The sequence below is a fragment of the Danio aesculapii genome, chromosome 21 (genome assembly GCF_903798145.1).
Source record: "Danio aesculapii chromosome 21, fDanAes4.1, whole genome shotgun sequence".
NCBI classification, from domain to species: domain Eukaryota; kingdom Metazoa; phylum Chordata; class Actinopteri; order Cypriniformes; family Danionidae; genus Danio; species Danio aesculapii.
This window is the reverse complement of record NC_079455.1, coordinates 10,662,572-10,688,963: the sequence shown is the minus strand read 5'-3', so window position 1 is coordinate 10,688,963 and position 26,392 is coordinate 10,662,572. Positions and strand designations below refer to the sequence as shown.

Genomic DNA, 26,392 nt, shown 5'->3' with positions numbered 1-26,392 from the left:
AAGTATGACTTAAACCATTGTAGGGCCTGTCCCTGGACACCTGTAGACTTTAAGCGATTAATAAGGATACCATGGTCAATGGTGTCAAATGGCGCACTAAAATCGAGTAGAACTAATAGCGAGATGCACCCTTGGTCAGCAGCTAAGAGTAAATCTTTGGTTATTTTCACTAATGCAGTTTCTGTACTGTGATGAGCTCTGAAACCTGACGGAAACACTTCAAAAACATTGTTCGTCTGCAGAAAGGAGCATAATTGGCTAGAAACAACTTTTTCTAGTATTTTAGATATAAATGGAAGATTTGAAAAAGGCCTATAATTAGCTAAGTTACTGGGGTCCAGTTGTGGTTTCTTAATAATAGGTTTAATAACAGCTAACTTGTAAGGATTTGGAACATGGCCTAAAGATAAGAAGAGTTGATAATGTTAAGAACAGGTAGCAATTCTTTCAGTAACTTTGTTGGAATTGGGTCCAATATACACGTAGCTGGTTTAGAGCTATTTATAATTTTGTCTAGCTCTTCCTGTTCTATGATTTTAAAGCACTGTAGGTTATTTAGATTCAGTGGCGTGTTTACTGGATCTGAAGTATAAGGCGGTGCAGAAAGTTTAATATCTTCTATTTTCTGTCTAAAGCCTTCTATTTTATCACTGAAAAAATTCATGAAGTCATCACTACTAATTTGCGGTGGAACGTTTTGTTCCAAAGATGACTGATTATTGGTTAATTTAGCAATGGTGTTAAATAAGAATCTAGGATTGTTATGATTATTTTCTATCAGTTTGCGGAGGTGCGCAGCCCTGGCATATTTTAAAGCCCTCCTATAGCTGGACATACTGTCTTTTGTATGCAATTCTAAAGACTTCTAAATTAGTTTTTTTCCATTTACGTTCCAGGGCAGGGGTTGCTGTTTGAGAGCGCGGGTATGACTATTATACCATGGTGTAGTTTTATTCTCTCTAGCCTTTTTTAGTTTGATGGGTGCCACAGTATTTAGAGTGCTAGTAAAGATGGCATCCATACTGCTGGTTACTACATCAAGGTCATTTGCGTTTACGGGTGCATTTCGAAGTAGAGAAAGATCAGGTAAGTTATTTATAAATTCATCTTTAGTGGATGGAACAATTAGTTCTACTAGGACGATATATCGGAGCGGATCTGCTAATTTCAGGTAAACACAGCTTATATAGTAAGAGGTAGTGTCTGTAATATCATCACTTTGTGGTATAATGTCTACATCAAGGACCTCAATTCCATAAGACAGAATTAGATCTAGTGTATGCTTTAGGCGATGGGTTGGACCAATAACGTTTTGCTTTATCCCTAGTGAAAGTATTAAATCCATAAACGCGAGCCCTAATGTGTCGTTAGCGTCATCTATGTGGATGTTAAAGTCTCCTACAATTAGTATTTTATCAGTTTTAACTAGTAAGTCAGAGATAAAATCAGAAAACTCTTAGAAAATTGACATAGGGTCCTGGGGTCTATATATAGTGATAAGGGCGAGAGATAGCATAGGTTTTTGCATAGTGTTTGGAAGGACAACATTAAGCGCTAATACTTCAAAGGAGCTAAACATAAGTCTGTTTTTCTGATTAACATTAAAAATCACTAAAGATTGACACAACTCCACCACCACGACCAGTTTGACGAGCCTCATGTTTATATAAGAATCCTGGAGGAGTTGCTTCATTTAAGCTAATATAGTCATTTTGTTTCAGCCAGGTTTCAGTGAGACAGAGTGCATTAAGATTGTTATCTGTTATTATTTCATTTATGATAAGTGCTTTAGGTGCTAGTGACCTGATGTTTAGGAGACCAAGCTTCATGAAATTTGTATTTTCACTTTTAGTGGGTTTTCTGGTTTAATTCTTAATAGATTATTTCTGGAGCACACAGTACGTTTGTTTCTTGATCTAATAATGCGAGGAACAGAAACAGTCTCTATGGGGTTAGCTAGGTATGCATTACTGTTATTTATGTGGGACGAATAGGACTTTGTATGGCTAAATTGTGAATTTTGTGAGTTTTTACTTACTAGTCAGATAGAGCGAAGTATTCTGGAGATGTTGTCTGACAGGAGTTCAGCTCCAGCTCGACTGGGGTGCAGCCCGTCAGCGTGAAAAAGCCTAGGACGCTCCCAGAAAAGATTCCAGTTATTGGCAAAGAGCAATTCTGTTCTTCACACCATGTTAATAGCCATTCATTCAAAAAGCAAAAAGTCTACTGAACCTTTCATTTCCTCGGCGGTAGGTTGGAAGCAGTCCAGAAACGATGATCTGCGTGGCGGGCGAGGTGCGTCGAACCGTCTCGATCAGGCACCTGAAGTCCTTCTTTAGGATCTCCGTCTGCCGGAGCCCGGTGTCGTTTGTCCCTACGTGGAGGATGACGGCACTGAGGCTCTCGGCAGCGCTCAGGATAGTAGGTATCTGTGCAGAAATATTCTTAACTCGGGCACCAGGGAAGCAGAAAGTGCGTACTTTGTTACCTTTGGAGGAAGCGGAGCGGACGTGGCGCACGATTGAGTTGCCAATGATGGCCACATCGCGACCCGTCTCGCGGAGAGGGGCGAAGCGGTTCTCCGTGGGGATCTCGAACACCGGAGGAGGAGACGTTCTGCCCCGGGACCTGGTAAGCACCTTACGCGGCTGCACCCAGATGCCGTGGTAGCGAGGTGTCGGCGTGAACGACGCCTGGGTGAACCGCGTCCTCGGTGCGCTGGGCCTGGACAGAGAAGCACGCGGGGTGGATGAAGCAGGAGAATTGTCGTTGTATCGAACACTTACCTCAGACGAGCGAGTACGGGTTAAGAGCATAGCCCTGAGCCCTCTCACTTCGTCTCCAGGAAGCGAATCTGGGACTCCACTGCTTCCAGCTCCAGCGCCTCCATCGATGCTTCTCCTGCACTCAAGGACAGACACGCAAGCGACATTGTACAAGGTGAAGAGCAAAGCCAGTAAGTGAGAAAATAAGTGAATGAAAGAGGTCGGCTTTAGCTGACCAGCGGTGCTAGCAGGCTAAAGCTACAAAGACCAGGCGGATGCTCGAGAGACAGAACGTTTAAAAGTAGATTTGTTTGTATGAACGCGTTAAGGGATTGTTCACCCCTAGTAGGAGAGATAAATATTTAGTCAATGAGGAGGTTTTTGATAAAAATGAAAATTGCGAATCTAAACTCCAAACAAATGCAGCGAAGCTACCGTCCGGTGACAGCGACAGTGTCCACAATCAATGCCCGATCCAGAACATGCCGAGCCGGAATCCAACTCCTCTCCTCAGGACCATAACCCTCCCAGTCCACTAGATAGAAGGGGGGGGGGGGGCAGGGGAAGAGACAGCAGGGTTAAGACTAGATCTAAACACAGGTTTAACCCTGGATACATGAAAAACAGGGTGTACCCAACCTAGAGTGGGAGGCAACTTGAGCCGAACTGCCACCGGACTCAAGACTTGGTGATGAGGTATGGGCCAATGAACCTGGGAGCCAATTTACGTGAGGCTACTCTAACAGGCAGGTCCTTGGTGGATAACCATACCTTCTGACCACACATATTCAGTGGGGAGGTCCGATGACGGTCGGCTGCTGCTTTGGTCGTCTAGAGGTCCGAGCCAAGACCTCCTAGCCCTCATCCAGGTGCGGCGGCACCGTGACAAAGGCCAAGGCCGACGGAACTGCAGCGTCAGGTTCCTGTGAGGGGAACAAAGGAGGTTGTTAACCCATGGAACAGAGAAATGGGGACATACCTGTAGACGCTACCGGCAGGGAATTATGGGCGTATTCAACCCATGAGAGCTGTGGCTCCAGGAACAAGGATTCTGGGAGGTCAGGCAGCGGAGGGTTCTTTCGAGATCCTGGTTGGCTCGCTCACATTGCCCATTGGTCTGAGGGTGAAATCCTGAAGAAAGACTCGTGAGGCTCCGATCTGTCGACAGAACTCTCTCCAAAACCGGGAAACAAACTGTGGTCCCCTATCAGAGACCACATCAACCGGAAGGCCATGAATCCGGAAGACATGGTCAACCATAGCTTGAGCTGTTTCCTTGGCAGAGGGGAGTTTGGGCAAAGGAATAAAATGGGCTGCTTTAGAAAAGCGGTCTACTACAGTCATGATGACAGTGTTTCCTCTTGAGGGGGGAAGGCCAGAAACAAAATCAAGGGCCAGGTGTGACCATGGACGAGAGGGAATGGGCAAGGGCTTGAGCAGACCAACAGGCGCTTGGTTAGAAGTCTTGTTCTGGGCACAAACTGAGCAAGCCAACACAAACTGCCTGACGTCCGGCCTTAGAGAGGGCCACCAAAATCGCTGGCGGATGGCAGCCAGTGACCTCCAAATTCCTGGGTGACAAACCAGCCTGGATGCATGCCCCCACCGGAGGACCTCGGGACGCAGCGCAACCGGCACAAACAGCCGACCCTCCGGACACCCTTCTGGCACCTCAATCCCTCGGCCGGCCTTAATTACCTGCTGCTCGATGCCCCAGGAGAGGGACCCAACCACCACTCCCTCGGGGAGGATGGGTCCAATTGGGGACTCCTCACTGGGAGCCTCGAACAGCCGAGAGAGGGCATCAGGTTTAGTATTTTTGGACCCTGGCCGGTACGAGAGACTGAAGTTGAATCGGCCAAAGAAGAGTGCCCAGCGGGCCTGGCGTGCGCTCAACCTCTTGGCCGAACGGATATACTCCAGGTTCTTATGGTCCGTCCAGACCAAGAAGGGGTGCACTGCTCCCTCCAGCCAGTGACGCCACTCACCCAAAGCCAGCCTGACTGCCAACAGCTCCCTATTACCAATGTCGTAATTACGTTCTGCTGGCTCAGGCGATGAGAGAAGAAGGCACAAGGGTGCACTTTCCCATCCTTTGAGGACCGCTGAGATAGGACCGCGCCTACCCCAACATCAGAGGCATCTACCTCGACAATGAATTGTTGTTCAGGATCTGGAATAGAAAGGACAGGAGCAGAGACGAAACGGGACTTAAGAGCATCAAAGGCCTCCTGAGCCTGTGTGTTCCACCTGAACAATACCTTAGTGGAGGTGAGAGCCGTTAAGGGTGCAGCAATCTGACTAAAGTTCCTGATGAAGCGCCTATAGAAATTGGCAAAACCCAGGAAACGCTGCAGAGCCTTGCGGGTGTTGGGGACTGGCCACGTAGCAGCCCTTATCTTGGCAGTATCAGGTTTTATTCCCTCAGCCGAGATGACATACCCCAGGAATGTAACCGACTTAGTGTAACTCGCACTTCTCCGCCTTAATAAAGAGTTGGTTCTCTAGTAGTCGTTGGAGGACCTGACGCACATGATGTGTGCCTGTAAAGAGGATGAGAAAATGAGAATATCATCCAGGTACACGAAGACAAACTTGTTTACCATGTCTCTCAGCACGTCGTTAACCAGGGCCTGGAAGACAGCTGGGGCATTGGTCAGACCAAAAGGTAAGACAAGATATTCAAAGTGTCCCGTAGGGGTATTAAAGGCTGTCTTCCACTCATCTCCCTCACGGATGCGCACCAAGTGGTAAGCGTTACGGAGGTCTAATTTGGTAAAGACCCGGGCTCCCTGCAACAACTCAAAGGCAGATGACATAAGAGGTAAGGGGTACCTGTTTTTAATTGTGATGTCGTTCAGCCCTCTGTAGTCGATACATGGACGCAGGGAGCCATCCTTCTTCTTTACAAAGAAGAAGCCCGCACCCGCAGGTGATGATGAGGGAGTAGAGGAGGTTTGTTGGGGGAGGATGCCATCAACCCTCCAGGAAGAAAGGACAGACCGCCACTGGCGGTGGTGGCGAAGGCGTCCCTCCACACGTAGAGCCAGGTCAATAAGAGTCTCCAGGTGACGAGGAAGCTCATGAGAAGAGATCTCATCTTGGATCTCCTCATGCAGACCTTCAAAAAATCTGGACCGGAGGGCCCCTTCATTCCAGTCACAAGTGGCAGCTAATGTATTGAATTCAATAGAATAGTCGATGACGGAGCGACCCTCCTGGGTCAGTCGTGCCAACCGGGTGGCCGCCTCATCTCCCTGTGCAGACCAGTCAAATAGCTTAATCATCTCTTCCTTAAAGTCATCAAAAAAGTGGCAGAAAGGTGCCCTGGCAACCCAGACTGCAGTTCCCCACTCGCGTGCTCTCCCAGTAAGCAGGGTCAGGACATATGCCACCCTGGAGGCCTCTGAGGCATAACGGCGGGGTTGTAGGGCAAAAACAAGCACACACTGCGATAAAAAGGCCCGACAGGAGCTGGGGTCTCCATCATACGGTGGTGGATTGTTGGCATGGGGCTCTGGATCGTGGTGGTGTGATGAGAGGAGAAGCAACCTGTCTGGATCCTGCAGCCTCATGCTGGAGCGACTCAATCCGTGCATTGAGCTCAACCACCTGGGCAGTGAGCATCTCCACCTCTCTGGAGGTGCTGGTGAGCTGGGTGGCATGTTGACCCAAGAGTGCACCCTGCTGGGCGAGCGCAGTTCGCACCTGGTCCGAACCTGGTCTGAACCTGCTGAATCCATGATGACCTTATCGTTCTGTCAGGGAAGAAGGCAAGAGGATTCAGGTACAGGTCAAAATATAATTTTTATTTATCTAGCTGACTGGGCAATAACAAAAACCTCCAGCCGAGAGGGCTGGAAAACCCACAGAGGGATAAAAAAAATAAATAAATAAATAAAAAATAAAAATCTCCAGGCAAAAAAAAAAGAATATAAAAACCAAGGATGGCCTATAGAGGGCAGACAGCAGTCTAGTACGCCAATAAATAGTGTTAAAGCAAAAGAGACTAAATGCACTACCAACTGTCCCAACAGGAGGCGCACGGCAGTCCAAGCCGTCAATAAATAAAGTCAATGCAAAAGAAAGTGAAAGCAAAACTGTTCCAGAGGCGCACGGCAATCCAAACCGTCAGCCAGCAAGGGGTTAATGCCAGTGCGCCGGCAGCCAGGACGAGAGAGAGCAGGTGGAGTAAATGTCGGCTGGAGAGGAAGATCGCTGGTGGGCGGTAGAGGGGGACTACAGGAAGAAGTGCGGAGAGGTGAGGAAGCCGCGGCTGATCAGCAGCTGGGACCGTCTGACTAAGGAGAAAAAGGCGGAAATCCAAGACAAATTAAAGACTGGCACTGGAGCTAACAGAAACGGGACGAGACAGGACTGGACAAGATTTTATAAAACAGGATCGTAAGGTAAGACACGCGAACGATAAGGTACAGGACAGTGAGAACGAGAGGAATAAATAGGAAGACTAATGAAGGTAAACTACAGGCAGGTGTGAATGAACTAATGATCTAATGAGTAGAATGACAAGTGGGTGGGGTGAGACAGCGGAGCACATGGCGAGCTGTCAAATAACGCCATGTGCACCGAGAAAACAAAACAAATGAACGTGACGACAACATGCAGGTGACAGACCATGACAAATATGCATACAGGAGTCTTGGTTAAAGCCCTCAATTGCCTTTACATATATGGATACACAGCAGTGCGTAAAGATAGAATTGGTGCAATGGGAGGTGGAGTACATTAATTCAAAACGGTATAAATTATAAACTATTAATGGTGTTAATGAGCTTGAAGTTGTTATTATTGAAGTTTGGTTCAACAAAGCAAAAATAAAAATAGTTAACTTATACAATCCCCTGTCAAAAATTGTTAGAGAAGTGCTGGAGGAAATTTGTGAGGTAGAAAACTAAACTAAAATATGTGGGGATTTCAATGCACATAGCTCATTGTGGGGAAGTACAAAACCGATAGCAACGGTGGTATCGCCTATAGAAATTGGCAAAACCCAGGAAACGCTGCAGAGCCTTGGGGTGTTGGGGACTGGCCACTTAGCAACGGCCCTTATCTTGGCAGTATCAGGTTTTATTCCCTCAGCCGAGATGACATACCCAGGAATGTAACCGACTTAGTGTAGAACTCGCACTTCTCCGCCTTAACAGAGTTGGTTCTCTAGTAGTCATTGGAGGACCTGACGCACATGATGTGTGTGCCTGTAAAGAGGATGAGAGAATGAGAATATCATCCAGGTACACGAAGACAACCTTGTTTACCATGTCTCTCAGCACATCGTTAACCAGGGCCTGGAAGACAGCTGGGGCATTGGTCAGACCAAAAGGTAAGACAAGATATTCAAAGTGTCCCGTAGGGGTATTAAAGGCTGTCTTCCACTCATCTACCTCACGGATGCGCACCAAGTGGTAAGCGTTACGAAGGTCTAATTTGGTAAAGACCCGGGCTCCCTGCAACAACTCAAAGGCAGATGACATAAGAGGTAAGGGGTACCTGTTTTTAATTGTGATGTCGTTCAGCCCTCTTTCGTCGATACATGAACGCAGGGAGCCATCCTTCTTACAAAGAAGAACCCGCACCCGCAGGTGATGATGAGGGAGTAGAGGAGGTTTGTTGGGAGGATGCCATCAACCCTCAGGAAGAAAGGACAGACCGCCAATGGCGGCGGTGGCGAAGGCGTCCCTCCACACGTAGAGCCAGGTCAATAAGAGTCTCCAGGTGACGAGGAAGCTCATGAGAAGAGATCTCATCTTGGATCTCCTCATGCAGACCTTCAAAAAATCTGGACCGAGGGCCCCTTCATTCCAGTCACAAGTGGCAGCTAATGTATTGAATTCAATAGAATAGTCGGTGACGAGCGACCCTCCTGGGTCAGTCGTGCCAACCGGTGGCCGCCTCATCTCCCTGTGCAACCAGTCAAATAGCTTAATCATCTCTTCCTTAAAGTCATCAAAAAAGTGGCAGAAAGGTGCCCTGCAACCCAGACTGCAGTTCCCCACTCGCGTGCTCTCCCAGTAAGCAGGGTCAGGACATATGCCACCCTGGAGGCCTCTGAGGCATAACGGCGGGGTTGTAGGGCAAAAACAAGCACACACTGCGATAAAAAGGCCCGACAGGACTGTCTCCATCATACGGTGGTGGATTGTTGGCATGGGGCTCTGGATCGTGGTGGTGTGATGAGAGGAGAAGCAACCTGTCTGGATCCTGCAGCCTCATGCTGGAGCGACCTCAAACCAAGGATGGCCTATAGAGGGCAGACAGCAGTCTAGTACACCAATAAATAGTGTTAAAGCAAAAGACTAAATGCACTACCAACTGTCCCAACAGGAGGCGCACGGCAGTCCAATCCGTCAATAAATAATCAATGCAAAAGAAAGTGAAAGCAAAACTGTTCCAGAGGCGCACGGCAATCCAAACCGTCAGCCAGCAGGGGTAATGCCAGTGCGCCGGCAGCCAGGACGAGAGAGAGCAGGTGGAGTAAATGTCGGCTGGAGAGGAAATCGCTGGTGGGCGGTGAGAGCGCTCTTATAAAGATAATCAATGATATCCACCTAAATACAGATTCAGGCAAACTAACAGTGCTGGTACTGCTCGATCTCAGTGCCGCATTTGACACTGTCGATCACAGCATACTCCTGGATAGGCTGGAAAACTGGGTTGGGCTGTCTGGGACGGTCCTCAAATGGTTCAGATCTTACCTTGAAGGGAGAGGTTACTATGTCAGTATAGGTAACCATAGGTCAAGGTGGACACCCATGACATGTGGAGTCCCACAAGGCTCGATTCTGGCACCTCTGCTGTTCAACCTTTATATGCTCCCTCTGAGCCAAACAATGAGAAAAAAAAAACAAATCTCCTACCACAGCTATGCTGATGACACTCAGATCTAGCCTTACTGCCTAATGACTACAGCCCCATTGACACCCTCTTCCAATGCATTGATGAAATTAACAATTGGATGTGCCAAAACTTTCTTCAGTTAAACAAGGAGAAAACGGAAGTGATTGCGTTTGGAACAGAGATTAGGTTCTCAAGGTGAATGCGAACCTTGGCACTAAAGCTCAAACAACAAAAAATAAGGTCAAGAATCTTGGTGTGACTCTGGAGTCAGATCTGAGTTTCAATAGTCATATCAAAGTCAGTAAATCAGCATACTATCATCTCAAAAACATTGCAAGAATCAGATGCTTTGTTTCCAGTGAACTTAGAGAAACTTGTTCATGCTTTTATCAGCAGCAGGTGGATTACTGTAACACAGCCTCCTCACTGGCCTTCCCAAAAAGACAGTCAGACAGTTACAGCTCATCCAGAACGCTGCGGCTAGAATTCTGACCAGAACCGAAAATCAGAGCACATCACGCCTGTCCTCAGGTCTACAGTTATTACATTCAGAATAGATTTTAAAGTATTATTACTGGTCTATAAATCACTAAATGGCCTAGGACCTCAATACATTAAGATATGCTCACTGAATACAAACCGATCATCACTCAGATCTTTAGGATCATATAAACTAGAAATTCCAAGAGTTCAGTCAAAGCAGGGGGAATCGGCTTTCAGCTACTAACCCCTCGCTGCTGGAATCAGCTTCCAGAAATTATCAGATGTGCTCCAACATTAGGCACATTCAAATCAAGACTGAAAACACATCTGTTTAGCTGTGCCTTTACTGAATGAGCACTGTGCTACGTCCGACAGATCGCACTATTATATTTTTCTCTTCTTTTTCATTCTTTTATAACACATTTGATCTGTTTTTATGCTTTTTTTTACCATTTTTATTATTTGTTTTTATTTCTCTTATACTTGTTTATTTTATTCCTGTTTATGTAAAGCACTTTGAATTGCCACGTTGTAAGAAATGTGCTATAAAAATAAACTTGCATTGCCTTACATATATTCAAAATAATTGCTAAATATAAATCCATGATTAATTTGTTATTTCTTTTTATTTTATAGCAGTTACTGGCTTCCATGATTTACTAAAGCAAACATCCATTAAAAGAGTATTATTAATTTTATTTTTATTTTTCAGCTGCTTCCACAGAGATGTAGTTGGTTATATGTGATGAACAATGTCCTTATGTCCATCTCAGGTGTGTCCCACATTAATAACATAACCTTATTCAATTTACAACAAAGATTTGATATCCTCTATAACTGTCTGTCTGGTTTTCTGTCTACAGGAAAGTCATCACAGTTGACTTCTCATAGCCTGCCTGCACTGTTTGAGTATCGCAGAAATATGCAACGTAGACAGGGACATCTCGCAATTAATGCACACCGCTTGAGCACAAAGATAAATGCAAGGTTAGTAGAATTAGAAACACAATTCAGTCATATTATTTATAAATGCTCAATTCTGCAGTGATTCAGACATATTCTGACAATCTAAGACAAAATTCTGTTGTTGTTTTTTTCCAAATACCACTTCCATCAGTTGGTCTTTTCTTAAAATAACACCCAGACAGTAGTGTTTACAATCTAATATTACATAAACTGTGTTTTAATAAACAAAGAGAATGATAAGGAGCTGAATTTACAAAAGAACATAAGCAAGAGCAAACAATGAAGTGAAACTAGAGCCGTTTCTAAAATATGTTTTCCTGTCTATACTTGTTTTTGTTTTCTTGAGACATGTTAGTGCTAACAACCAAGATATTATTATAGTTTTGCACTTTTAAATGAGTTAACCCCACAAATAATCTAATGAGAATCAGATATCATGTTTGAGGGACCAGACAATCCCGTTTTTCCTGAGACAGTCCCATCTCTACTTTTAGTGTCCTGACCAAGTTTTGATCTATATTTGACCTTTCATTAAATTTCTTCATTGTGAATGCTAGTAGTATTGTTTTCAAATGTGAAAATAGCCCAATAAATAGAAGTAAAAGAATCCATAGTACAGTATATTTTGATAAACACATACTATTCAATAACATTTACATATCATTAGCTTGATGTGATTTAAGGGGAGATTATGATTGCACTTATGATTGGTTGCCACAGCATCCAAAGGGCCCTATCATACACCCGGCGCAATGAGGCGCAAGATGTGCATGGCGCGATTTGTCGCTATTTTAAGACCAGCGCAACTCAAATTTTCCTGTTTTGCGCCACATTGTTTAAATAGCAAATACATTTGCGCCACTTTGCCAACTCATGGGCATGCTGGTCTAAAAAGAAGGTATGTTAAGGCGCATTGTTGGTGTGTTGCTATTTTGAAGAACTGAAATAGACCATTGACTAAAAACCACTGCCTTCATGCCTTCACCTCTGGGCTTTTTTTAGTTTATCCATGACAATTTGTATTTGTATAATGTTATTATTATTAGTAGTAGTAGTATTTATTATATACATATTTATTTATTTATTCTTTTTTTTTTTGGCTTAGTCCCTTTATTAATCTGGGGTCGCCACAACAGAATGAACCGCCAACCTATCCAGCTTATTTTTTACACAGCGGATGCCCTTCCAACTGCAACCCATCATTGGGAAAATGCATATTTATGTTTTTTTAATAAAAACTGCCTGCCGGGTTTAGCATAAGAACAGGATGTTTGTTTGGATATAACAAGGCCTGTCACAATATCTATTTTTTGTTGCACGATATATTGCATTAAAATATATTTCGATAAATGATATTATTGTCATTTTAGGACTCCACTGATCATTATATAATGCCAGAATGACAATATAATAGCATCATAATGCAAGTACACTCTTCCAAAGAACACATTATATTTTATTCTTCAAGAATGTTTAATTTAATTATAGTCATTTCAACGATTTAAAAATTAGGCTTTGGCATCAGAATGTGAAAACGCATATCCTAAATAAATAATCGATAAATGTTAACAAAAAAGTGCAATGTAAAAAGTAACAGAGGCTGCTAAATCTGCTACCAGATCTATGTGATCTAAGTTGTCAGACACCCACATGGAAAACTTACTTCAATAATTAATAGTAAATACTATAGTGTTTTTTAACCATACTGACACCAAAACCTCCAATAGAGATTGAGAGCCTGCACAATCAGCTAAAATGTTGCTAGAATTGGTTTTTATGTATGGGCGATATATATTGCTTCACCAAAAATGAATGATGTCATGTCCATGTGTTGTGCGTTAGTCGATATATTGATTATTGTGACAGGCCTAGATATTAGTTGTTTGACCACATGTCATTATTTTTTTTCATTTATTTGTTTGCTGGAAATTAGAACTGAATTTAGAAATTGTTTTGAAACAAATATTTGCGCTTAACAAACTAAATTAAACTTGTAGGCTAATAATGAGTTTCCGCCATTTCCTTACACCACAAAGGTAAAGGAGTAAAGTAAAGAGTAAAAGTAAAGAGGCGCAGATGGTCTGTTTAACTGTTTTCTCGCTAAAGCATTCAGTTTTTCTACTTACAAAGTCCGCCATGTAAATAGCAAATGCGCTATGGCGCGATGCAACTGACTCCTAAAGAGGGTGGGAGATGAGACTCTGAGTGAAACACACTCATAACTCATTAAGAGAATAAGCACAACCCTGTTACACCATGCACCAGGGCGCAGAGTGTATTTTTTTGTCATTAAAATAGCAAAAGTGGATTCGAACACACCGTTAGTGCTTTTGTGCTTAGATTGTTAAAATTGACCCTTCGCTAAGCCCCGCCATCCTTAGTTACTGTTGCAACGCCTGTCAAGCTTTCATGCCTGGCACGGCTTTTACAATGTGTATGCGCCAGTGTCAGAAATTGCCCAGGATATAATGTTATTTTTGGCAAACAGGTGAGATATCCGAGAACGCCAGACAAAAAAGGACTGCAGTATGCATTACAGGGGTATATTCACGACATAATAGGCAACCGATTAGAGAATAATTCAATGAAAATTTAAACTAGCTTAGCCTAGTTGCCTCATATGCTAACCATTCAACAGCTTAGTTCATGCATAGCAGGAGAGATGAAATTTAAAATAACCTAATAATAACAAATTAAACCGTGATTTCTCTATTTTTAGCCAAAAAGCGTGATAGACTAGTGTTGTGCAATGAAATATAGCGTTACTAACCGACGAGGAAACACACATGGACGGTGCTTTACATAGTTCATTCATAATAAGAGCAGCCAGAAAGGGGAAATTGATGGACTTATGCCGAATATTTGCATCACTGACCCATAACAATGTACAGTAAGTTACCTATTACAGTCAGTATGTTTGAGTGCTTTATAAATTAATGAAAAACAGCTGCTGGTAAAGTATAGATTCCAAGTGCTCAGTTTGTGATCACATCTCTGTTTTGTTCTGTTGATTTGTAATTTCAAATATTCATAGCTTAAAATAGATGGAAATATGAAGTTCAGTAAAGTTAGCAACAGATTCGCAGATTCGTATTTTCCGAATCAATAACTCATTATGACCTATTCGCTATTAGTATGACTAAGTTACTATGGCGAAGGCTTTTTTAAACGGAGCCAGTGCTCATAATATCGAGCGGGGAAAAAAGAAAAAGACAGATATGAAACATAACCTGCTTTGTGTTTTTGTAGGAAACTCAGTTAGATCTGTTTAGAGTAAGAGGTGTGTGATATATTGCTGTCGGTCTATCACTAAATGTGTCAGGAATATCCAAAACAAAACCAACTTATCTCCGCTCCTTATCTCTGCCCCTCACACAGCTGGATCCACCGCTGGCCATTTCTCCTCTTGAGTTTTTGGTTTTGAAGAGGGAAAAAATTCCGCCACCCTGTCCAAACTTTAAGGATACCGGTGGTGTCAGATTTTCTCAATCCATATTCAAACGCGTTGGCCTGCTTCCCTCGCTCAAAAGCTTGGCAGAGCCCCTGCGCGTAGCTACGGTTGCCTAAGCCATGATTGGTGGGGTGGCGGTTTTTGGGTGTGGCTAGCGAAGGGTCAATTGAGCACAAAGAGCTTGCCCTCCAACATTCAACTTGTTGGATACCCTCCGCCACCACAGTTCCACCTGTGTTTTACATTTTATGTTTCCAACTGCAGGGTGTTATATTCTCAGGCAGCATGTTTGCGAATTATACTGGCAGTAGCTAGTTATCGTACAAGCTTTTTACTACTTAACACTTATAAGGGCTCTAAATTTCTTTATTAAAAAAAACTGAAAAAGATGACTTTGTTTTAGATTTCATCTTATTAGACATATACTCTGATGATCTTTACTTTATAAATATTTACACATATTGCCTGAAACGCATATTAATACCTTCCAAAAAAAAAAAATGCAGAAAACAGAGGCCAGTTGTGTTATGCATTTTGTTTTGTGATAAATATACATACATTGTGCCTTAACTACATTATTGTGTGATTGTTGTGTGTTCAAGATAATATAAATGGTAACACTTTATTTTGATGGTCCATTTGAGTATTAGTAGACTGTCCACTTAATATCTGCCGATTCTGCTTGCTAACAGACATTTAACTGACTATAAGAAACTTTGCAAGTACATGTCAACTTACACTAACCCTAACCTAATCCCAACCTAACAGTCTATTTATAATCTAATTAGAATAGTAGGCATGTAGATGCAATGTAACTTTTACATTCAACAAACTGATCAGCAAAATAAAGTGTGACCATATAAATCCAAATTAAAAGAGGCAGTCATTTAAAAAAAATAATAAAAAATAATAATAATAAATAAATAAATAAATATATATATATATATATATATATATATATATATATATATATAATATATATATATATATATATATATAATATATATATATATCTATATATATATATATATATATATATATATATTGTTATTGTTAATATTCTTTAAGTACAACCAGAGTAGCCCAAATAAACAGCTCAGTAAAAAATCCATAAAAAGTATTAAAATCCATTGAGGACCATATACTGTATGTACAGGCTTACTAAACTACATGGAGCAAGTGGTCCTGAAGGTTGGTATGTTTGGCCAATTCTGTAATGTCCTTCTTATGGTCGGTCACACTTTATTTGATGGTCTGTTTAATTATACGTTGACTGTTAGGTTGGGGTTAGGGTTAAGGATAATGTAAGTTGTCATGTACTTGCAAAGTTTCTTATTGTCAGTTACATGTCTGTAGATATTAAGCAAACAGTCTACTAATATCCAAACGGACCATCGGAATAAAGTGTTACTGTATGGTCCTTAAGGGAGCAATTTTTCTGCTCGAAACAGAGTAGCTGGATTTTACAAACTGTTTTTGTATATGGATGGTTTTGTATGAAGTGGTTTTAAATGTTAATAGAAGTAGTTTTTAAGAAGTTGGGAAACAGTTATAACTGCCAATAGGTTAACATGTTTTCTAGTATAAATTGGCATGTTTCTTGCTAGGCTGTTGCTAGGGTGTTCTGAGTAGTTACTAAGGTGTCGCTAAGTGGTTGCTAGGGTGTACTGAATAGTTGCTAAGGTATTAGAGTGGTTGCTTGGGTGTTGCTAGGCAGTTGCTAGGTTGTTCTGAGTGGTTGTTAAGGCATTGATAGGCGATTGCAAGTTGTTGCTATGCAGTTGCTAGGGTGTTTTGAGTAGTTGCTAAGGCGTTGCGAGGGTCTGTTTTATGTGGTTTGCTAGGCAGTTGCTAGGGTATTCTGGGTGTTTGTTAAGGTGTTGGGGGCTGGAGCTGTTTTGCTAGGTCATTGCGAAGGTCTTGCTAGGTAATTGCTAGTGTGTTCTGAGTGGTTGCTAGACGGTTGTTAAGGCATTGCTAGGTGGTTGCTAAGATGTTGCTAGGTGGTTACTAAGGTGTTGCTAGGCGTTTGCAAGGCGGTTTGCTAAGGTGTTTTAGGTCATTGCTAAGGTGTTGCTAGGGTGGTTGCTAGGGTGTTCTGAGTGGTTGCTAGGCTGTTGCTATGCATTGCTAGGTGGTGGCTAAGGTGTTTGCTAGGTTGTAGCTAAGGCATTGCTAGGTGGCTGCTAAGGCATTGCTAAGTTGTTGCTAAGGCATTGCTATGGTGTTCTGAGTGGTTGCTAAGGCATTGCTAGGTGGTTGCTAAGGTTTTCTAGGTTGTTGGTAAGCTAGGTGTTGCTAGCTTGTTGCTAGGGTGTTCTGAGTGGTTGCTAGTTGGTTGCTAAGACGTTGCTTGGTGGTTGCTAAGGTGTTCTGAGTAGTTGCTAACATAAACTAGCATAGTTCTAGTATGAATTAGCATGTTGCTAGCATGTTTTAGCATAAATTAGCATGTTATAGCATGGTTCTAGTATGAATTAGCATGTTGCTAGCATGTTTCTAGTATAAACTAGCATGTTGTTAACATGAATTTAGTATGAACTAGCATGTTGCCAGTATGTATATATTATGAATTTGCATGTTGCTAGTATGATTAGTATGTTAGTATGTTGTTAGTATGCTTCTAGTATGGATTAGTATATTGTTAGTATGTCCAATGTAAAGTCAATGGCAGTTTTTTTACAATGGAAGTCTATGGGACAGTTGCTAGGGTGTGGCTAGTAAGTTGAAAGGTCATCAGTGATCGGCAGATTGGTAGTCTGAGTTAAATGAGCCCAAACTTAAGTCTGTATGACAGTCTGGTGCAAAGTTATGAGGTCACAACTTTGGTCCAATGTTAAGTCAATATGACTTTTCCGGAATTTTCCGGGTCAGTTTTCGTAAAACCATATGTCAGATCAGTTGGAAAAGATATAGCAACTTAATTCAGTATAGTTTGGAGGTTTGGAGTTAGTTTGGTGGGTGTAGTATGAACGGTCTATGAGGAGATGCATTCTTAAAATAGTCTAAGAAGAAGAAGACGGAAGAATAATATGTTTATGTAGTATAACAGTATGTTGGCTTTCTCATGGTATCAATTCACTTCTTTCTCTAGGAAGTATGCTATGTCAGTAAAAATCCCAGACACCAAGGGCTGTAGAAGATGCAGTGTGGGTGAGGACCACTGTAGGATTTTGTTACTCATTCTCTGAGCATTTTGTGCACATCTTGATGTTTTTTTCTTTGCTTCAAGTACGAAACCCCTACAATGACAGCGTTTTCCTATGTGCCGCTGTGCCCACTGGATTGGTTCTTCTCATGTGGTATGAACCTTTGCAGAAGTTCATGCAGCTTAAGGTGAGAAAAAAGACATAAGGTTAATGATAATGTTAAAATCACATATGCTTTTACATAACTTGACTGTCTCTTTGTCTATCAGCACATTGCTCTGAGTCTGCCAGAGTCCCTGCCTATCTTTGAACTACTTGTGCAGGAAACTAAGGAGCTGCCACAGGTCTGTGTAGGGGTGAGAAGTTATCCCCACCAAAAAGAAATCTCTGGACAGATGCACTTTGACATCATCCATCTGGATGACACACCACAGAGCCTGCCAGGTGTTGAACAAATGCTAAGAATTAAACTCAAAATACTTTTTTAAACAATGTTTTGAATTGGATAAATGTACATTTTAATTGTAAAAATATTTCACAATCTTACATTGTGTTTGATTAAGTAAATAGGGTATATGCAGAAGGACTTTTAATTTTCAGTAACCTGGGTCAAGCGCTTCTGGTGAACTGTATGCCGTTATAAAATGGCGCAATCTTAAGGTCTGTTTACTTTAAAAATCAATGATCTTCACTGCCTGGTTGATATATACGATATGAAGTGGGTATCAGAATGTACAAGCAGCACTGCATTAAATTTCATTTTCCCATGCCATGCCTTTAAAATATGAACATTTATTTTAACGCAGTATTTTTAATGGAGTTTCTGCACACTCCTGCTGATCCTTATGGCACGTGCGTGTAAAAGGCTTTTCATCTTGTTTTACACTTGAACAACTAAATGAATGCTATTTAAGTCTATTTAACTGATTATATTTTATATACCGTATAGAATAAAAAATCGCATTAAACATTTACCGGATGTTTATTGGTATGGGAGGAAACACTAGCTCTGCATATATTCTTGGTAAGCACAGAAAACTTCTAAAAATACTTATATTATCTAAATTACTATTGTTATCCTAATTATGATGTATCTTGGTGTACTACATCATTTGCAGTGCTACAATGACATACAGTGCATCCAGAAAGTATTCATAGCGCTTCACTTTTTCCACATTTTTTTATGTTACAGCCTTATTCCAAAATGGATTAAGGACATTTATTGGCTCAAAATTCTACACACAATACCCCATAATGACAATGTGAAAAAAGATTTTTTGAAATTGTTTGCAAATTTAATAAAAATAAAAAACCTGAAAAATCACATGTACCTAAGTATTCACAACCTTTGCTGTGATGCCTCTAAATTGAGCTCAGGTACATTCTGTTTCCACTGATTAGTCTTGAGATGTTTCAGCAGCTCAATTGGAGTTTACCTGTGGTAAATTCAGTTGATTGGACATGATTTGAAAAGTCATACACCTGTCTATATAAGGTCCCAGGGTTGACACTACATGTCAAAGCACAAACCAAGCATGAAGACAAAGGAAGCATGAAGCCAAAGGAATTGTCTGTAGACCTCTGAGACAGGATTGTCTCGAGGCACAAGGCTGGGGAAGGTTACAAAAAAATTTCTGCTGCTCTGAAAGTTCCAATGAGCACAGTGGCCTCCATCATCCGTAAGTGGAAGATGTTTGGAACCACCAGGACTCTTCCTAGAGCTGGTTGGTCATCTAAGCTGAGTGATCGGGGGAGAAGAACCTTAGTCAGGGAGGTGATCAATAACCCGATGGTCACTCTGTCTGAGCTCCAGTGTTCTTCTGTAGAGAGAGGAGAACCTTTCAGAAGGACAACCATCTGTGCAGCAATCCACCCAATCAGGCCTGGATGGTAGAGTGGCCAGACGGAAGCCACTCCCCCCTGGAATTTGCCAAAAGGCATCTGAAGGACTCTTAGACCATAAGAAACAAAATTCTCTGGTCTGAGGAGACTAAAATTTAAATCTTTTGGGTGAATTCCAAGCACTACATTTGGAGAAAACCATGCACCGCTCATCACCAGGCTACTACCATTTTTCAGCAGCAGGTACTGGAAGACTGGCCAGGATAGAGGGAAAGATGAATGCAGCAATGTACAGAGTCATCCTGACTGATAACTTGTTCAGAGTGCGCCTGACCTCGGACTGTGGTGACAGTTGATCTTCCAGCATGACAATGACCCAAAGCACACTGCCAAAATATCAATGCCCAAACCTTAGTCCTATTGAGCATCTCTGGAGAGATCTGAAAACGGCTGTGCACCGTCGCTTCCCATCCAACCTTATAGAGCTTGAGAGGTACTGCAAAGAGGAATGGGCCAAAATTCCCAAAGACAGGTGTGCCAAGCTTGTGGCATCATATTCAAAAACACTTGAGGCTGTAATTGCTGCTTAAGGTGCATCAACAAAGTATTGAGCAAAGTATTGCCTCTATGGTTGTGCCGGCCCTGCTTATGTACATGTGATTTTTCAGGTTTTTTTATTTTTAATAAATTGTGTGTAGAATTGGGTATTCTGTGTAGAATTTTGAGGAAATAATTTAATTTAATCCATTTTGGAATAAGGCTGTAACATAAAAAAATGTGGCAAAAAGTTAAGCGCTATGAATACTTTCTGGATGCACTGTAGACTGATGAGTTGTGTTTTATCTTACTGAAGTTATGTGACTTTGCAGATGGTGAGAATTTGGAGGTCAAGCAAGTGATTCAGCTTGACAGGGACACAGTTCTTGTCGCACTGGAAAGTAAAAATGCTTAAAGTTTTCACTGAATTATTTTTTGTGTTTGTATGTATCTTTACATTGGTTTAGAAAGTCATATTTTATTCATATAAGTAAATTTTTATTTCATTTTATTGTAGTGTATGAAATACATAGAGTTTCCATGGGTCATGAAATTTCTGGAATGTCATGAAATTTTAAAGGTCTGTTCCAGACATTGAAAGTCAGGGATTCTTTTTTTGATCTTTTTTGACTCTCCAACCATTATTTAGTCACGTATTTAAAGTCTTAGAATGGTGTAAAGAATAATTATTTAAAGTATTAATTAATGGTATAGTATATTTGAGAGGATTAACCCTTTGTGAGCTGTTCAAATTGACTACCCTTTTGTTATGTTCTGGATGAAAACATCCACTGGATTAAACTAAATATTTTTTCATTCTTTTTTGCATGAATCTGTTAATCAACCTTAGTCCTGATCAAAACTACTCAATTGATTAGAAAATTACTGGATATTAACTCTTTAATTGCCAAGTTCACAAATTATGTCACTAATTTGGTAAAAAACTAAATAAATAAAAAACATACAAAATGATGTATTTTCAATATAAAAAGTAGTTGTAGACTGGATTTTTTTTCCTTTTATCTCATGTGAATGATTAATATCAACAATAACTGCAACAATAAGATGCACTGTTAGATTTTAATTTTTCTCCCTAATTTACAGTTGGGGGCTGTTTTTGCCCCATTGACTTCCATTATAACCAGATTTGATGGTGCATAAATACACAGTCTTTGTTTTTGTTTGCTCCATGTAGTTCTGAGAGATGAGATGCATATTTTGATTTTCTCAGATGCATTAAGGTGTGTAAAGGTCACTCTCACACTTTCACACACACATACACACATTTTAATTTGCTGTTATACTCCATATAAAATCCAGAAACTAAGCTTTTGTTTTAGTCTAAAGGGTTAATGGTGCCAAGTAATCATCAACAATAAAAATGACAAATTTTACCTCTTCCCAATAGGGCAAACAACCAACAATCAAAAATGTTTGATTATATGGTGTCATGGTTTTGCAATCAAAACAATGTGGTTATAATAGAAGTCAATGTGACAAAAACAGCCACCAACAGTAAATTAAAGAGGAAAAAAATGAAAATTAATCAAATAAAAAATGTATCAAAGGCAATGTTGTTTCACATGTCAAAGAACAGTCCAAAAATGCAGGCCATAATTAATTTTTATATTAAAAATATGTCATTTTGTGTGTTTTTTTTCACCAAATCAGTGACATGATTTATGAATTTGGCAATTAAAGAGTTACAATCCTGTAATTTTATAAGCAATTTAGTAGTTTTGATCAAGACTTATTATTTATCTATTATATGTCAAAAAATGATATGATTTACATTTTGTTGCAGCTGTTATTTGTTTCATATTGCAAGAGTGCCCTCATGTGGTGTACTTGGGAGCTGCAGACATATACATAGACATTATAAAGGGCTAAAATTAGAAGGGCTGTATTAGTTCATATTTCAGTTCAGTAAAAGTGTCAACCAAATACTGTCTCCTCCTTTATTGGGAAAACTGGGCTGCGAATCCAAACCAGATCACAAGCAGAGAACCGAAAGAAAGAGTCTTTAACACTCAATTTATGGTCAGTCGCCATAACAGGAAACTCTTATAACTCGCAATTCTGACTTAACTCGGAACTCTGACTTAATAACTCAGAATTTTGACATAATAACTCAGAATTCTGACTTTATAACTCGCTATTCTGACTTTATAACTCCCAATTCAGACTTTATAACTCAGAATTATGACTTTATAACTCACAATTCTGACTTAACTTGCAATTCTGACTTAACACGCAATTCTGACTTTATAACTCACAATTCAGACTTTATAACTCGCAATTCTAACTTTATAACTCAGAATTCAGACTTATTAACTCACAATTCTAACTTAACTTGCGATTCTGACTTAAGACGCAATTCTGACTTTAGAACTCGCTATTCTGACTTAATAACTCAATTCTGACTTTATAACTCAGAATTCGGACTTTATAACTCACAATTCTGACTTTACAACTCAGAATTCAGACTTTGTAACTTGCAATTCTGACTTTATAATTTTTTTTACATTGTATTTATTTTTTATAATTATTTTTATTCTGTGGCGGGAACCAGCTTCCATAATCAACAGATTTATGCAAAATAAGAATTGCTGATTTGATGTATTTTTACAGCAGTTTAATTCAGTAGATGTTTTCATCCCGAACATAACAAAAGGGTAGTACATTTGCCAGAGTGTATCTTTGAGGTTTTTTTAATTCAAAGCATTTCCTCAAAATATGTGTCAAAATACGATTTGTCACCAAAAATCATTCTGCTAGCTGAAATAGAGTAAAAGTTATGGACCAAATTCAGGCTCAAAATCAACCTAGAGTGGATGAAAACATTCCCAATAGGACATAAGGGTTAAGAAGCCCTTTGAATTAAAGTCAATTCAATCTAATTTCCAGTCCATCTTTTTTTCAGACCTAAACATGATGTGACATGATAACAACACCCGATTAAAGACATATTATTATTTTTGCCCACTCAGTGCTCATTAAAGGTCATGAAAATTTATTTTTAGTCATTAAATATCAGGCAAAAGGTAGGGAATTTGACATTTGACTTAGACTGGGAACCCTGAATACAGATAAGAAAAAATCCTATTAAATGATTTGTTCTTAGAAATATTTATTTATACATATTTATCTTGGTTTTGTATTTATTTATTTTTTTATTGTACAATTTTTACAGTTTTTATTTATTTTATGACTAAACGAATAACATATGAATTATATAATACCACATGATACACAACCAGTGGGGCCTTTTTATATCGTTGCGGTGATGTAATGGCCTTTTTCATGTTAAATAACATTTTTCAATGTTAAATTTTTCATAAACCTAACTCAATATTCTTGCAAAGTATTGTCTTGCTTCATCAATTTCCATTTTTTATGGATTGCTATCAGCTCTGTATTTGTTTGTTTTTACAATCCAACAAACCATTCTGTTTCAGACACTGTGAAGGTTGTTAATTTGCAGGCATGCATGAGCCATCAGAAGACCCCTGAACTAGATTTTGAGTTTTCCATTCACAAACTGGGTAAGTCCTGTTTGACTGTAGCCATTATATTTACATCTTTTTGTTGCATTTTATGCTAATCTGTTTGTCTTTGCAGTGTGCCTTCAGGACAGTGTTCTTGTCTTCTGGAAGCATGGTCTAAAAGGAAAGAGTTTACAAACTAATGAGGTAAACCTATAATTCAGTTCAAGGTTATTTGGATAGCGCTTTTCAAAATAATTATTGTTTCAAAGCAGCTTTACAAATTTATTGCATTGCAATCAAAATCAGAAATGTTAAGGAGTTGTGTATACAGGGGTTTATAGGTATAACAATAATAGCTTAATTCACTAGAAGATTAAAGAAGGAACTAAAAAGTAAAGTTTATGGACAAACATTATTATGTCTTAAGAAAGCATCATCTGAAAGTTTGAAGTAGTTTTAAAGTTTAAATAGCTGAAGTAGTTTTTAAGAAGTTATATACATATATGTTAGCATGTGTCTAGTATGGATTGCTAAGGTGTTGCTAGGTGGTTGCTAAGATTGGTAGAATGAATTGGTAAGTCTCAAGTATGTTTCTCGTATGGATCAGTATATTGTTAGTATGAGTTGGTATGTTATTAGTATGTCCAATGTAAAGTCAATGGCAGTTTTTTTTTACAATGGAAGTCTATGGGACAGTTGCTAGCATGCGGTAAGTGGTTGCTAGGAAGTAGCTAGTAAGTTGAGAGGTCATCAGTGATTGGCAGATTGGTAGTCTGAGTTAAATGAGCCCAAACTTAAGTCTGTATGACAGTTTGGCGTAAAGTTATGAGGTCACAAAGTTTGGTCCAATGTTAAGTCAATGGGACTTTTCTGATTTTTCTGGGTCAGTTTTCAGAAAATTGTAAGTCGGATCAGTTGGAAAAGATATAGCAACCTGAGTCAGACCAGTTTGGATGTCTGGAGTAAGTTTGGTGGTTGTAGTATGAACCGTCTAGGAAGAGATGCATATAGAAATTGGCTTCAGAAGAAGAAGAAGAATATTAAGTTTATGTAGTATAACAGTTTTGTTGTATACAGATTTCTCAAGTCACCATAATTATGTTTTCCTTTTAATTGCAGGTTACACAGGAGATCACAGATAAAAGTAGAGTTTTTCAAGTTTTGGGAACATCTAGGTATGTTTTACTACTCTCGTTTATTGTATCAACATGTTTGACTTTAGAATAAAACCTTATAACAATATCATCTTACCTTTTTTTATAACAATATCATCTTACTACAGGGATATTATTTTGCAAAGTACTCCTACAGATGATCCGTCTGCCATGAGCAACCTATACATACTCACAGGGCATGAAAGCAGCTACTGAGGGGTCTGAGATGCTGAGAAAGTTCAGAGATGGAAACACTACAATAGTCCGTCCTTCTCCACTGAAAGGGTAGTGTCATCCGTTCCAAAAATTTCAGGAACAGAGCAAGACGTAGAGTTATGTACACACAGTTCTACAGATTTTTTGAGGAGTCATGTTCCACAGAGCCTTTGAGGACTAAAGACTGGATTTGGAGCAGATTTGACGGCTCTGGAATTAACCATGAGAGAATATGAGCTGTGTACCTACACTATAGTTTGAAATAACTTATGAAACAAGCTGTTATAGGTGACTGACTGTACTACTGAGATTTTTTTTTTAAACGCCAATCAGTCTGTTAGTTTTAGTACATTTTATATTATAATATTGACTTGTTTGGTGCTGTGTTTCAGTCAGTAAACAAGTTGGCAGAATTTTATGAATCATGATCATTTCTGTAAAATTCAAAAGTTGACGAAAAATTAAACAAATATGAACGACAATGGTATATTTATGAATACTTGTTTCCTGTTCAAGTCTTGTGAATATTTACACAGTACAGTCTACTGTGCGAGATATATCCAGCTGCAGACCCACACACGTTTCAGGCAAACACACAGTCTAGCACACACAATCTAGGCAAACGATATATGGTTAATGACAGATCAGTCTTCTTCTATTTTTTACTTGTTTAACGATGACTAATTCCTTAGGGGCATTATCACCAGTTTATCAGTTTATAGGGTTTCCCATTTCAGTCATTATGTCATTATTATATTGTAACAATCATTTTAAAATCTGCGCAGGTTTGGAACTCAAATTATGTAAATAAATAAAATTAGTTAAACACTTATGACTTTATTCACATATTCACATACAAAGAAAGCATAATAGACCGTCTAATTGTAGGATTAAGTGTAATAAATTAATTCAGGATCTTAATATTGTCATACTTATTTAAAATCGTTTTTATAGTAAAATATAAAAAACAAACAATAATGTGTCACATTAAAATGAATTACTATAGTTAATAATTTTTTTTATAGTAATAGAATTTTTTTTATTAACAGTGAATTTGTTTGTATTACTATATTTGTTGCAACTATAATTACCACAAATTATCAGTGCTTTGGTTTAAAAACACTATAGAAACAATATAAAAACTTGTTATTCAGAACTGTAACAAGAGACAATTCAATCATAACTTAATGTTAAAATAGCTATCATAACGTGAGGCTCTTTTTGGATTTTCGGAAGCTATAGAATTTAAAAATGTAAAACAGGAAGTACATTGGGACCATTAGTTTTGTTTACACCCCTTAAATGGTCTATACATATTAACTTGCTATTATTTCCTTCAATATAATGAGTCCATTATATTTTAAATAATTCTGTTCAATTTAGATCGTTTATATATTTCTGAAAAAATGTGTTAGCAATGCCAGCATACAAGTATCTGCTGACTCTGTCAGATAATAATGACTGATCATCTATGATGACTGATTGA

At 39.7% G+C, this 26,392-nt stretch overlaps 1 protein-coding gene across 1 annotated transcript; it reads left to right on the top strand.

Moving 5' to 3' along the window:
• Positions 1-10,819: 10,819 nt before the first annotated feature.
• Positions 10,820-25,388, top strand: LOC130214918 (mitogen-activated protein kinase kinase kinase kinase 2-like). Its single transcript, XM_056446793.1, has 10 exons — positions 10,820-10,876; positions 10,967-11,090; positions 17,615-17,673; positions 17,753-17,856; positions 17,939-18,113; positions 20,381-20,449; positions 23,507-23,593; positions 23,670-23,740; positions 24,656-24,711; positions 24,819-25,388. Exons 1-10 carry the CDS (start codon positions 10,849-10,851, stop codon positions 24,904-24,906), a joined length of 861 nt encoding a protein of 286 aa, XP_056302768.1. The 5' UTR covers positions 10,820-10,848; the 3' UTR covers positions 24,907-25,388.
• The last annotated feature ends 1,004 nt before the right edge of the window (positions 25,389-26,392 follow it).

Excerpts from the sequence above, each read along its gene's own strand:
- LOC130214918 (XM_056446793.1), top strand. The coding sequence starts at position 10,849 with ATGAACAATGTCCTTATGTCCATCTCAG. Across the intron at positions 17,674-17,752 it reads CTGTAGAAGATGCAGTGTGG|TACGAAACCCCTACAATGAC; the intron begins GTGAGGACCACT and ends CTTTGCTTCAAG. Across the intron at positions 18,114-20,380 it reads CACACCACAGAGCCTGCCAG|ATGGTGAGAATTTGGAGGTC; the intron begins GTGTTGAACAAA and ends GTGACTTTGCAG.